The 13697-nt window shown below is 39.6% G+C and overlaps 1 protein-coding gene across 8 annotated transcripts in view; it reads left to right on the plus strand.

The window, feature by feature from the left end:
- Positions 1-4761, plus strand: part of ATAD2B (ATPase family AAA domain containing 2B) — a 165226-nt gene extending 160465 nt beyond the window's left edge. For all 8 annotated transcript variants that reach the window (XM_037893978.2, XM_037893980.2, XM_037893986.2 and 5 more), the window contains one exon: positions 1287-4761. In XM_037893978.2, the coding sequence (XP_037749906.1) occupies positions 1287-1328 (42 nt within the window). In that variant the 3' untranslated portion in view covers positions 1329-4761. The remainder of the gene's footprint in view (positions 1-1286) is intronic.
- The last annotated feature ends 8936 nt before the right edge of the window (positions 4762-13697 follow it).

The raw sequence follows: 13697 nt of genomic DNA on the forward strand, positions 1-13697 counted from the left end.
AAAGGAGGCAAATGACAAAATCCATAAAATTCATACTACTTCTCCAGTCTTATATCTGAACTCATTCTCTAGAGGGTGAGGGTAAGGACAGGAATCTGATAGCTTGAGAAAACAGGTGCTAATAATTTAGAATACCATTAAGAAGCAGGAGTATCCAGGTAGTCTTGTTGGCCCTAACACTTACTATTCTGGGTTTTGGGTGAATGACTTAATTTCTGTAATCTCTTCTGCAATATGGAACTAATACTTGATGATATCTATCTCACACGAGTGCTGTAAAGATTAAATTCTTGGCTTGCTTTGCACTACTGATCTTTCAATGTAAGTAGTAGGTCTGGAATATTTTGTCTACTTGGAACTACAGGTTCAAATGAACCTCATCTCAGCCCTTCATTCTTACGAGGTGCATAAATTAAGCTGTATGTTAACTTCTATATGTGGCTTTCATGTAAAACACAAAAATGAAAGCCTTCTTGGCTCTGTGTAGTTGTTAAAGATCCCATGATGTGATTGGCAAGTTTAGGCATTTTCCCTACTACCCTTGGGCAAAATCTTTGTGTCTCACCCCATCTTGTCCAGCAGGCTGTGAGCCAGTTGTCTGTGTCACTGCCACCCTTCACCTTAGAAATGTTTGCTTTTCAGAAGCCCTATATCTGAAGAGTTTGTAAAGTACTTTGGGACTTTTGAGTAAGCATAGTGTTTTAGCAACGTAAAGTGCTATTAGTGCTTAAATATCTTCCTTTAAAAAGGTTTTTCAGACTGAAGAACATGTCTTTTGCTATAGTCCATTTATAAGATTAGGTTTTAAAAAATACTGGATTCATTTCTAACCACTGGACAGTAGATGGTTGGTATGAAACCTTACATTTTTGTATGATGTGGAAAAAGACTACTACTTTTCAGTGGCCATGTTTCAGATAAATGAGTGACCTTAAATCAACAAACAGAAGTATTACTTGGCAGCAGCTCTGGTCCACCCCTCAGCCTTCCTCATTTAGTAATACATGGAAGGCGCATCAGTCTTATCTGAAGTCTGATCTTAATACACCCACATCTTCCCATTAACCATCAACTAGGAAAACTGTTTTCTGCATTAATGCTTCTTTAATTAGTCTCCCATTTATTGTTTTCCATCCACTAGCAGAAATGGTTAACAGAATTGTCTGTTTTCTTATAAATTATTTGTTCAGGTTTAAAAAAAATCATAGTAGATTTGATTATATAACACTAACTTTATTTCTGTTGCTGTATATTTATATATAATTAATGCTTGGTGTCTCTTGCAGGAAATGGAAAGAACAGTTCATATGTTTGAAACATTCCTGTGATCTCTTTGAGATGGGTGGGTTTATCCTCTTAAACTGCTCATGGGAGAGCAGTCTTCTGAGCCATTCGATTTCCAATTGCACCAAGTATGTGCAGAGCCTTGGTCTTAAGTGCTCGCTCTCTTTCTGTTAAATTTGGTGCTATTGTCTCAGGTACCTGAAACCAACCAGCCTACAAGAACCAAACAGAACTTCAGACAGTTGTATCTGATCTAAATAAAGAATACAACACCACAACTTGGAGATTTTTGGTGCTACAGAAACTGCTCTCATTTCTGCTCCTGTTCTCTCTACATGCATTATCTTTTGGGAAACTTCAGACACAGTGGAGCAGACCAACAAACACAAAAAAACTGGATAGAGCAGATCTAACTAGGTTGAATTTTTTTAAATGGACAACTTTTTAAATTTTCCTTTTCATTTTTTTTTTCTTGTTCTCTGGGGTAATGGACAGAAACCTGTTTCAAAGATGACAGTGATGCATTGTGTTAGGAAACTTGAGTAACTGGATGTACAGTAATTTGAAAATGAGGCTCTCTAGAACTGCCTTTAATGTGCCTTTTTAGTCAATTGAGAAAGATAAGGCTATTCAAATGGTTGGGCTTGTAGCAAATGGCAGAGTTAGAAAGCTGTCTTCAGAATGAAGAGCTCCAAAAGGATGATTTGATTTCCTCATCATTGAATGGCAACCAGTATTGTGGTTCTAAAATGCTTGTCTTACTCTACAGAACTAAACTAAGACACACTGAAAAAAGAAACACACTTTACCAAAACAGTGAAATTCCTTTATTCTATGGGTATATTTATGTTATAGAAATAAACTACAGAGTGAAACTCTCGTATGTTGCTGAAAACGAAGTGAAGAGAATATTCGTTAAGGGGGCTATTCTTTTTTCCCACTATTCTATTTATTTGTTGTCCATTTTGAGTTCTTAGAAACAAAAGTGTTTAATTTCTTTCTGAAGTTTTGTTTTTATTAAAGCTAAGACTTGCTGAATGGACATAGAAAGGAGAGACAGTTAGCCAAAAGTCCTGGAGCCCTAGCTCACTGTAAGTACAATTGAGTCCAGGCTCCCACACCTTGGGCCATGTATAGCAGTATTAACGTGGGGGGGTGGGCGGGGAAGATACTTTATATTATCATTGGCCATTTGTGGACCTCTGAACTGGGCTGTGTGGATTGCAGTTCTCTGTAGCTGAATAGTGAGTGTATCAGTAGTTCAAAACCTTCCTTTTTGGAAATTGGAGACACACAATCTAGGCAGTTGCAAGAGGCAAGGACGTTGCAGTAAAAGTCTTATCACAGGCTCAGTGTTAAAACATTACCTGGGCTGATTTGTTTTAGACAAATAAGTAGAAAATGTTGTAGACAGCTTGGCTGGTGTTACCATATGTTATCGTTCATTATAACTGTTATATGTAGCTGCAGGAGCGTCTTTCCAAAATATGCAACACGTGTTTTGTTTTTAATTAGAGAAAACCGTCTTGGACTACTGCAGAGATACTGAGCTACCTCAGCTTTTTCTATTTTAGTTACCAACAGTGTTTACGGAGAACTGTAACACTCTCTGCTACCGTTTACATGCTGAAGCTAAGGTACTTGTCTCCATTTCTTTGGCTAGTAGTAGTATGCCACTGCAGAAGAACAAACTTGGGCCTTGGGATACCGCAGTAATCCAAAGTGCTTCTTTGTATTTTATGTTTAAGCCTTCTAATTCTAGTGTGACCTTTTTCTCCCCCAAAATGCCACTTGTTTTCTTAATATCTAAGAGAAAAAAGTTTGAAGGCTTAGTATGCATCTAGTCATACTATTCTAAATGCAACCCATGTAGAAACACTGTATATTTTGGTGAGAAAGTGCGATTAAAAAATAACAAAAAACAAACCAACAAAACCCCCACATTTCAAACACGGTGATCTTTGCTCTCTCAAATTTGATTATGGGGATTTTTTTCATGTTTCCTTTAGTATTTATTACCATCGTTCCTGTTTCAGATATTTTTCTGTCTGGTACATTAATAACAATTTTGTATTTTGATGGAAATTGTTGCAAACTTTAAGATTTGATTAAATAAAATGTAGCAGATTTTTTGTAGCAAGTTTCTGGTAAAAGGGTTTTTTGCAAGTCTCAGGTTCTTGCTGCAGCATTTTTTTAAAAAAAAATATTTATTCCAGTTTCACTTATTCAGAGAAGTATTTGTTCAGGTAGTAGCAGGACTTGTGAAAGGTAGAACTGCATACATTTTTAACATGTTGTTAAATCTGTATGAATTAAACAATTGAGTTTTTTGTCATCATTGAGTTTGACAAGCAAATATAAGCTCACGCCTAGCATTAAAGCTCACACCTAGCATTAAAATGCTTCCAACAGGTCAGTTCTTTTTAAAATAACTTTTAATAGTCATTAAAAGTTGATATGGAAACTGAAAGGTGCAACTTTACTAATTGAGGAGTTGCAACTTCAATATTTTAGGTCATCTGAAAAGAATTAGCCAATCTAAATGTGTTTTTCTTGGGTAAAATTATACCTGCCTTTCTGGCCCAAATAACCACATTACTACATCAGTTTTTTTTTTTTCCTTTGCAGATGCCTGGTGGGTATAGAGTTAAAGCAGCTGTTAATCTATCCATGTGGTCTAAACTTGTTTACTATTTGTACATCTTTATTTTTTGTTTTGCCGTATAGCACTGGCAAGGATTTGTACAAATCGACCTCTGTTCCTTGTTTTCTGATGTGAAAATTGCAAATAAACTCCTGTGCAAGGCCTTGTTCTTGGGTCAGTACAGTGTGGCACAGCCAGGTGGAGGTAAACTTTATAGGCCATTGGGACTGTATTGGAGGTAGTGGAATTGTTCTAGGGTGAAGTTGGTGGCTGTGGAGTTAATAGTATTTGCAAGCTTGAATCTCACCTGTGATTAATTTTTGTTTGTTTTGTCGATTTTTCTCATATGCCAATGTATTTATAGGATTACTGGTGTTTTTTTTGTATTATCTTGTCTTCCCATTTTTTGATTAAGTTGGTGGGTCAGCTCTGGCTTTTACATTCAATATACTGAATGTCAGGTCCTGCAGCTGATAGTCATTATTTTATTTTATTGTTTGTAATCACAACATAAGCTTGAATTTGGGCTTGTACCTGCATCTTGTGTGTCTTGTACATTGGGTTATTTAGACATCGGGGAGTCCTAATGTTTGGTTAATGTATGTCTACTTTGTGGATTAAGTAGACTTCTTTCATCAACTATGATATATTTTGGATTCTATAGTTTTATTCAGAATTGTGTTAAAATTGATGTTTTGCATTTTAACTTCATTTTACATTAGTTTGAAGTAAGTTATTTAATTTTTGAACTTCTGGAAATTTTGAACATTTTACTGTAATTTGTAATATAACTGCTGTGAAATACTTGAATAAAGATGACAAGAAAAACATGGCTTTAGTTCCATTAAAAATGTTCTTGCATTTCAATGAGATGGTAATCTCCTAACTGAACGTCAGCCTTTTTCAAGCCAGGGATTTCATGGATTTTTCGGTAGGCATAATTTATTTCTGGGATCTCACTGTTTGGATGTTTAGGCAGTTTAGTCAGTAACTTTGCTCTCAATGTTTTCCTGTTAGAGGAAAACATCCACTTTTAATTTTGGCTAACTATTTCAAATTTGCAGTGTGGATTATAATTAAATAACTTCATGAAGAAAAATCTCCCTACTGTTAGGAAACGAACTAAGGTAAATTGTAGGGTAATGGCAAGTGAGTAGTGCTGCTTTGCTGTACATTAGCATCAATGTGGGGCCATTGATTTCTTTTGTCTTGAAGTCCTTTCCCCAGATGAACTCTTTTTCTTCTTATGTAATGAACATTTTTCACTTCTCCAAATTGTTCTAACGTTTTGGAGTGGTTTAGTTTGTTTAAAGCTAAAATTCTAACTCAACCCAGATTACAGATATGCTTCTAGCAGACTCCAAGATTATTTTTAGAAATCCAAGCTGAAATACAAATTGGGACAAACTGTCAGTATAGAGATTACATAAATCAAGGGTTACCCAGACTTTGCCCAACTGAGGGCCACATGGGCAACTTACCTGGAGCTAGAAGGCTGTGTGTAATTTATATAACATGGAGCAGATACAGATGTGCGGTTCCTTAGGATTATGCCTAATTATAGGAATTGGCATACTGATTTTTTGATCCTGTTCCCCTTTTTTGCCTTGTGTTTTGGGCATGCATGTGAAGAGGAGGTGGGGTAAGAAGGTTGGTAACATCTTATTTCAGGTCTCATTCTCCTGTTCTGCTTTTGTATGCCAACCCAATAGCTTAGATAGATTTCAAGTGCCACTCTTTTGGCAAACAATAACTTCAGGGGGATCAGAATAGAAAGTTGACCAGTTGGAGGTACACTCAGGTCCTACAACATGTTTGTGTCTACTGCTCTGGTATAAAAGGAATGAAACTTGTGCCTTGCTGATGTGAGCACAGCTCTTGAAATTACATTTGTTAAACTACATTTGTTTTACCAGATGTCTCCATGAGTAAAGAGCACTGAAAATTTTTGTCTCCTCTACTTCACTGTGACTGGAATCACAAATGCCTGTCCTGAGTAGATTTTGCAATTGAGACTGAAGGCAGTTCTGTGGCCTGCAATGTGTAGGAGGTTGGACTAGATGATCATGATGGTTCCCTTCTGACCTTAACACCTATGCGTCTAAGTTCTATATATACCTCTCCACATTTGAGAGGCCAGAATAATTTGAGGTCAGTTAGGAGTTTAACTCTTGACAGTTGCCTTTTAAACTACTATCTAATGGATAGGTGACCATAAAAACAATCATTCAGCACAAAGGGGTGCAACTGGACCTTCTCTTGAGCTGGATATGGTTCACCTGGGACTGCAAATGCAATTCAGTGATACAGGAACTATCCATATATACTCTGATGGCTGTCTCAAACTGTGCGCTGTTGGAGGCATTGTGATCTGGAGCACATAACTGGTGCTGCTGGATTCTGTTCCCAGTTCTGCACTGACTGGGGTGACTTTTGTCTTACCCATCTGCAAAACAGGGATATCATCTGCCTGATAGGCAAATTGTCAGATGTAATAAATGTTTTTAAAGTGCTTTGATATCTTTGGATGAATGATGCTTCAGAAGCAGTAAGCAGTAGCTTGGTTGTGGCTGTCATAGTTGAGTTATAAAATGATTCCATTAAAACCCTGTTGGCTCATGTGAATATTTGAGTAGTATAAACTGGGCTCAAGTTTTCCATGCTTGGTCTCTGTCTTGAGTGAAGTTCTTTGGAAAATATGAGCAAAGTCTGACCCCTGACACTGCATGAAGTGTCTTCACCATTTCCTCCTTCAAATCCTTCTGTAAACCTTATTTATTTCAAGAGGCACATAACCTCTCTTCATGAAATGTTAGCTAAATGGGCAATGGTTTAAAAAACAAAATTACTCTGCTAAAATCATGAAAATGACCATGTATATGTGAGCTTCTGCTCTTCTTCCTTCTCTAAACTATCTGTTTAGATTGCAGACTCTTCAGGGCAGAGACCTGAATTTTAAACTTGGACTAGCATCCTCAGGTGTGCAGCACATTGGGTTTCATTTAGGAGACTACTGGTTGAAAACTGTATACTGAGCAGGCACAATAGGAAATGTTCTTGGTGAAAACTGTAGTCCCTTTGAAGTCAAGAGCAAATTGGATTTTACACCTTAAGTCTACAAGTATGTACCTGCATAGCCTAATTAAACCCATATGCACAGGGGCAGATTAAGTGTATTCGGGGCTCTGGACACATCCCCTGTAAATGTCCATGGTCTGGCCCTGTAAGCAGCCCAAACCCTCCTTGATTTGGCAGTTGCAGGATCATCCACACCAGAGCTGGGTGTTGGCTTGGCAAGGGACCTGACACCACTCTTTTTGTGGCAGACTGGTCCTTCCTTGGAGCCTGATGCTCTGTCTTTAAGCGGGCTGTGGTCTTTCTCCATGAAGGGAGAGTTTAGCACCCAGCTATCAGAGCAAAAGGCGGCGGCGTCAGGAGTGGGGGGAAGGGGAGGCAGGGCAAGAGCGTGTGTGTGTCCTGCTGATACCACCCCAGAAAGTACTATGATAGGATGGCACCAGCAAGGGTTCCCCTAACTCCCAACCACAATCCTATTCTGTTGACAGATACCCTATCCCTACCCAGGATCAAACTTCTCAGTTAAGATGAATGGGGCAGTTGGAGCCATTGTTTCAAGCTGTCTACAGGCTCAGGAGAGGCTCAGATAAACTCAATTAATATTTTCAAGGGTTTCTTTACAACTGTGAAGTCTAGATGGGGGAAAATTCTTTTTGTGAAGAATTGTGAAGAATTTGTGAAGAATGAAGGCTGAGATTCTGTTGTCCTGTGACTCCAGCAGTTGGGTCCCTGGGCATCAGCCTATTGAGCCTAGGTCTTTATCTAGCCCTGCACATAAACTGATATAAAAGGAATTTGCGAGATCTGGAAGTGAAATAGTTGCTAAGCAAGAAGTTTTATAAACTGGTGAAGTGAATAGCTCACTTTTTCTTTTGTTTAAAACAAACCAAAACCTCAGTACTTCATTGTGGGTGCACAATTAAAATAGAAAAGAATCAGGACATTAGTTTCAACAGCGGTTAATCCAGCCACTGTTGCATTTCTACATGTATGATTTTTTGTAAAATATATAATTTAATATATGTTATGCTCACTTAAACTGGGCACCTTCCAGGGAGTCTGTTTCAGTTCAACCCAATAACAGTGAATGGGAATAACCACTGCTAAATTCCAGTTACAGTGCGGCCACCTTTGAATAATGCCATAGCGTTAAATAATACTTTAATAGTAGGGAAATTCTAAGGCTATTTTTAAAATATAAAAGTTGCTAAATAAAGATTAAAAATAGTTTTTCTATTTAAGTGGGATGGCAAATTCATCCCAGGTTGTTCCAGTGAAGAGAATGCTGCTGTACCATTCTACTAGTCAGATTTCTCTGATGAGCTACAGACAATGGTTTTATCCAAGCTCAACTCCATTTTCCCATCCCGCTCAGAAGTCATAGGTTTGTTAGAGCAGAAGGGGATGGGTAAGAGTAAGGTAGTGGAGTGGAGACTTCAATAACTGATGGCATCAACAAAGGTAACCGGCCCATTGCGCATATGTTAAGAAGAATATCCTGAGTCAGAGATTAAATTCATCTAGGCCATTTAAGAAACTAGCTGAAGCAATCTTGGAGCTGTTAAAAGTTATTCCAAGATCAATGGTTTGCTGTCAGACTGGGAGGATGTATCTTGTGGCATCTCACAGGGGTCAATCTTGGGCCTAGTACTATTCAATATTTTCATTAATGACTTGGCTAATCTGGAGGAGAGTATGCTTATAAAATTTCCAGATGACACCAGCAGGGAGAGATTGCAAGCACTTTGAGGGCAGAATTGGAATTCAAAATGACCTTGACAAATTAGAGACTTGGTCTGAAATCAACAAGATGAAATTCAATAAAGATAAGTGCACAGTAATTCACCTAGGAAGATAAAACAAATACACAACTACAAAATGGGGAATAACTGGGTAGGTGGTAGTACTGCTGAAAAGGATCTGGGGCTTAGAGTGGATCACAAATTGAATATGAGTCAACAATTTGATGCAGTTGCAAAAAAAGGCTAATGTCATTCTGGAATGTATTAACAAGACTGTCGTATTTTAAGACATGGGAGGTAATTCCTGCTCTGCTGGGCACTGGTGAGGCTTTGGCTGGAGTACTGTGTCCAATTCTGGGCACCACCCTTAAAGGAAAATGTAGACAAATTGGAGAGAGTCCCAGAGGAGAGCAGCAAATATGATAAAAGGTTTAGAAAACCTGACCTATGAGGAAATATTTTTTTAAAAACTGGGCACGTTTAGTCTTGAGAACAGAAGACTGAGACCTAAGTCTTCATATATATTAAGGGCTCTTATAAAGAGGATGGTGATCAGTTGCTCTCTGAGTCCACTGAAAGTAGGACAAGAAGTATTGGACTTAATCTGCAGCAAGGGAGATTTAGGTTAAATATTGGGAAAAGCTTTTTAACTATAAGGGTAGTTAAGCTCTGGAATAGGCTTCTAAGGGAGTTTGCACATTCCCCATCACTGAAGGTTTTTAAGAACAGGTTGGACAAACACTTGTTCGGGTGGTCTAGGTTTAATTGGTCCTGCCTCCGTGCAGGAGCCTTAACTTGATGACTTCTCGAGGTCCCTTCCAACCATACATTTTTATGCTTCTCTGCAAGACACTCGAGCTCCCCAAGGTACTGGGGCACAAGGGGAGTTGAGGAAGCAGTGCTATAGGGGACTTCTCGCCTCTTTCCCATGCACTGCTGCTCAGATTGTTCTTTGGCTCCTTTGGATCAGGGGGCTGGTGGGATGTATCTGTAAGACAGCTGGGATCTCAGTGAGGTAGACAGGGTGATGTTTGAGACTGGAAGTAGTTGGAGTAACTTGAATGTGTCAGCTTGTCTTTGCAGAGCTAAAATAAGTGTGATGAGTAAGGGGGAAACATTTTGCTTCAGAGTGAATTTTGAAAACTGTCCTATCCCTGAAACAGGCGAGTGAGTGAGAGGGGTTTGTATGGTTCTTCAGTTATTGGTGTGTGGGAGTGGGGAAATGAAACTTGGGAGAAGTTTCAAAAAATGCTTGCTTGAAAAATATTTCCTCTGGCAAAGTTAGTAAATCTTAGACCAAAAAAGGCAGAAAATTAATTTGTCCTAGAAGGAGTTACTGTGTTACATTTTGACTAAATTCAGTCACTAAAGCATGAAATGGAGTGACTCATTCTGCTAAGTACAAATCTTGATGCATCTTAAACTATGGAGCCATTATGCATCTCCAAAATCAGCTTTCAATAACACCTTGGCTGTCTCTGTACAGTGTAGGGCTTGCATCTTCTTGCTCACATGGGTAGAATCTGACTTACAGGAATACACAGAAGCCACTTTGAAGAACAACAAATATTCATTCATTGATTTTAGTAATAGGCTAAAGGAGAGACTGTGAGATGCTGAATTGTATTAAAGTATCAAATTTTCGAAACAGTTTTACAGTTTTTAAGTATTTGAAACACAACTATACAAAGTAATTTTCATAAAATACCACAGTGTAATAGTGGAGCTAAAACTAACAGTTTTCACCTTGCATCAGGGCTGTGGAATTTCATTCTTAATCTACTTCTTGCTCTAGAATTTTGTTCCAGAAGTGGAGTTGTCATTTTTTATCTCCCTCAGGATTGTGAAAACAACCATAAAAATTAAAACTGAGTGTAACTGCTGCAGTGTTGTACTTTCCAGTCTTCCATAATAAATCAGAGATGGGAATTGGTCTGATTCTGAAACCTAGTGACAATTTAAATATAATCAGCTATTTGCTGATAATTCTAGCAGAAACATCAAGTTATTCATAGAGTTTAAGGTTAAAAGGATGCATTAGGGCATCTAGTCTGATCTGCTTTATATTTGAGGCCATTAAATTTCACCAATAACTTGTTTGGCTGAAGCATATCTTCTAGAAAGGCACTCACTCTTAATTTGAAGACATTGCAATGGAGAATCCACCACTTCCCTTGGTAGTTTGTTCCAATGGTTAATCACCCTCAGTATTCAGAGGCGGATTAGGGGTTTGTGGGGCCCTGGGCCATAGCAAGGGAGGTCCCCTCTCCACCCCTGCTGCCCTTCCTGCCCTGCCTCAGGCGCTCCTGCTGGGGAGCTGGGTTGGGACACGGGAGCTTCCCCTGCCAACTTGGTGCTCCTGCTGGGGGGCTGGCTTAGAGCACGGGGCCTTGCCCCGCTGCCCAGCATGAGCGCCAGGTGAGCCAGGCAAACCTCTATCCCTTGACCCTGTTCTCTGGCAGTCACAGCGGGCGGAGAGTGTGGGGTGTACCTATTTTTCCAGGGCTCCCCCAACTGGCTGGGGCCCCTGGGCATGGGCCATGTTAACCCAGTGGAAAATCCGCCACTGTCAGTATTAGAAATTTGTGCTGTATTTCCAGTTTGAATGTTTGGCTTCTGCTCCCAGACACGGGTTCTTATTCGACTTTCTCTGCTACATGAAAGACCAATTTCTTACCTGGTATTTTCTCCCAATGAAGGTGTTTATACATTGTAATTGTCAGCTCAATCTTCTTTTGAGTAAGCTAAACAGATTGAGCTCCTTAAATCCCTCACTGTAAGGCATTTCCTCCAGCCCTCAAATCATTCTTGTAGCTATTTTCTGTGCCTGCCTCAGTGATTCAATATCCTTTTGAAAATACGGATACCAGAAGTGAATTCAGTATTCCATTATTGGTCCCATCAATGCCATATATAGAGATAAAATCACCTCCCTACTCTTACTCACTACTCTCCTGTCTGGCCTCCTCATTCAGGAGATACCTGAAGAGCCATAGTCTGGCTGAGTCTGCTCAAGGCTATTGTGCAGTGTTTGCAAGAACCCTCTGCCAGTTTTATCCTCCAAAGTGCTCCTTCCTGGGAGCTAGCAGGGAAGGGTCTGTCTACCTGCTAGCCCAGGGCTGGGCTCTTCTGAATTGAGCTTCTCCCTTTTAAAGCTTCTCCTCCAAGATTGCCATTCCTCACAGGTGCAGTGGGGACAGGTCTGTCAGGGCCCCAAGCTGCTGTTTAACCCCTTCTTGCCTGGCATGGGATTTATAAATCCCATCACAAGTATCTTTTCCCATTGATTCCACTGGAAATACTTGAGCAGTAAGATACTATTTTTATTGTGATGAAGGATGGCAGAATCTAGATCTAGGAGCCTTGGATGGAAGGCATTATAAAAGTGCAATGAATATTAATAATTCAGTACAAAAACTATATTAAAATAGTGAGATTGCAAAGTGAAGCATCAGAATTCTGGGCATGATGAAGTTAAAGTTGCGTGTACAACATTGATTCCACCCTTTCTCTATATGCATTCTGACTTTAGTGTTATATAGTGGTCACGTTATTTTTCAAATAATGCTGTCACTATAATGGTTCCGGGCTATCTGCACCTCTGACCCTACCCCCTCTCTTTGCATCAGGTCTCAGATCTCTAACCAGTACCTGTCTCCTGCGATACTCATGCAATTCTCCCAGGGGAGAGTGAAGGAAATACCTGTATTTTTTTATAAATAGCAGGCGTTTTTCAGTTTCCTTCTGTGATATTTTCCTGCCTAGCAGCAAAGTTAAAAGAGGCTAGAAAGGGGAAACAAACAGGAAATGAAATAATGGCAAAGATACGGTACTACCAGAGAGAATACCAAGGGTCCTTGAGGAAACAATGGGGAAGCTGTTCATTGAGCAATACCCCTGGCTTGGCTCCAGCTACATTGGGAAGGTTTATTCTTCCCAGTCCTATGTATAGGATTAAAGGGGATGCTGAAACCTTAAAAATGCTTGCCTAGGGAAGAAGGGGTTGGGTGGGCTGTCAGGCTGCCCAGAGTGTTTGTGAACGTTGACAGGGATGCAAGGGGAGACACTGAAGGAGTGACAGAACAGTCTGCTTCTCCCAGCCCAGAGATAGAGGTAGTTGGGCAGAAGAGAATTTACAAAAGTTGGCAATGAAAGATTACAGTATAGGGAAGACCAATGCACATAAGTCTTTTTTGTTTTAACCCTTTGCTCTTGGTGCTATGTGCCAGTGAACAGTCTTCTTAAAGCCAAGTATTGGAACAAAAGCATCTCACAGGAAAAGACATTTTAAAACAATGAACAAGTCTTCATGAATGAATGATTTTCTCCAAGGCTTACCATTCCCTAGATCATCTTCTTCAGACTCCCTCCATGCAGTCTCCCTGTGTCCCTTGACAGCTTCTGACAATTCAAAGTAGGGTGACCAGCTGTCCCGATATTTGGGGCTTTGTCTTATATAGACCCCTATTATCCCCGTCCCGATTTTTCACACTTGCTATCTGGTCACCCTAGTTCAAACTCCTCCCGACCTCCTGCCCGTTTCTTCTGAGAAGGGCTTTTTAGCTGTTTAGTGTTTTAGATCTTCAGGATTTCAGGTTTGGCAAAAACAAAGCTTGTGACCTGTTGGAAGTGGGGTCCTTGAAGCTAACAGCTTGCCCCGTGGTCTTTCAGCCCTGTGCTTGGGTGTTCCTATCTGAGAAGCCATTGTGTTACTTTCTTGTTTGTTCTTCACAGCACCCCCAATTCAATGAGATCAAGTCTACAGAAAAGTCATATAACCCAATATACAATCACTTCACCTTACGAGGTCACATTCAGTGTCTGTTTATAAAATTATTATTTCTCAGTATTCTTAGATTAGTACAGAGCAGTTCCTTACCTGTCATAAAAACACTTCTAAAAAATAAATCTGAAACACATTCATGGCATTCTGTAGTAAAAGGTAGTGC

Source organism: Chelonia mydas, chromosome 3, assembly GCF_015237465.2.
Source record: "Chelonia mydas isolate rCheMyd1 chromosome 3, rCheMyd1.pri.v2, whole genome shotgun sequence".
NCBI classification, from domain to species: domain Eukaryota; kingdom Metazoa; phylum Chordata; order Testudines; family Cheloniidae; genus Chelonia; species Chelonia mydas.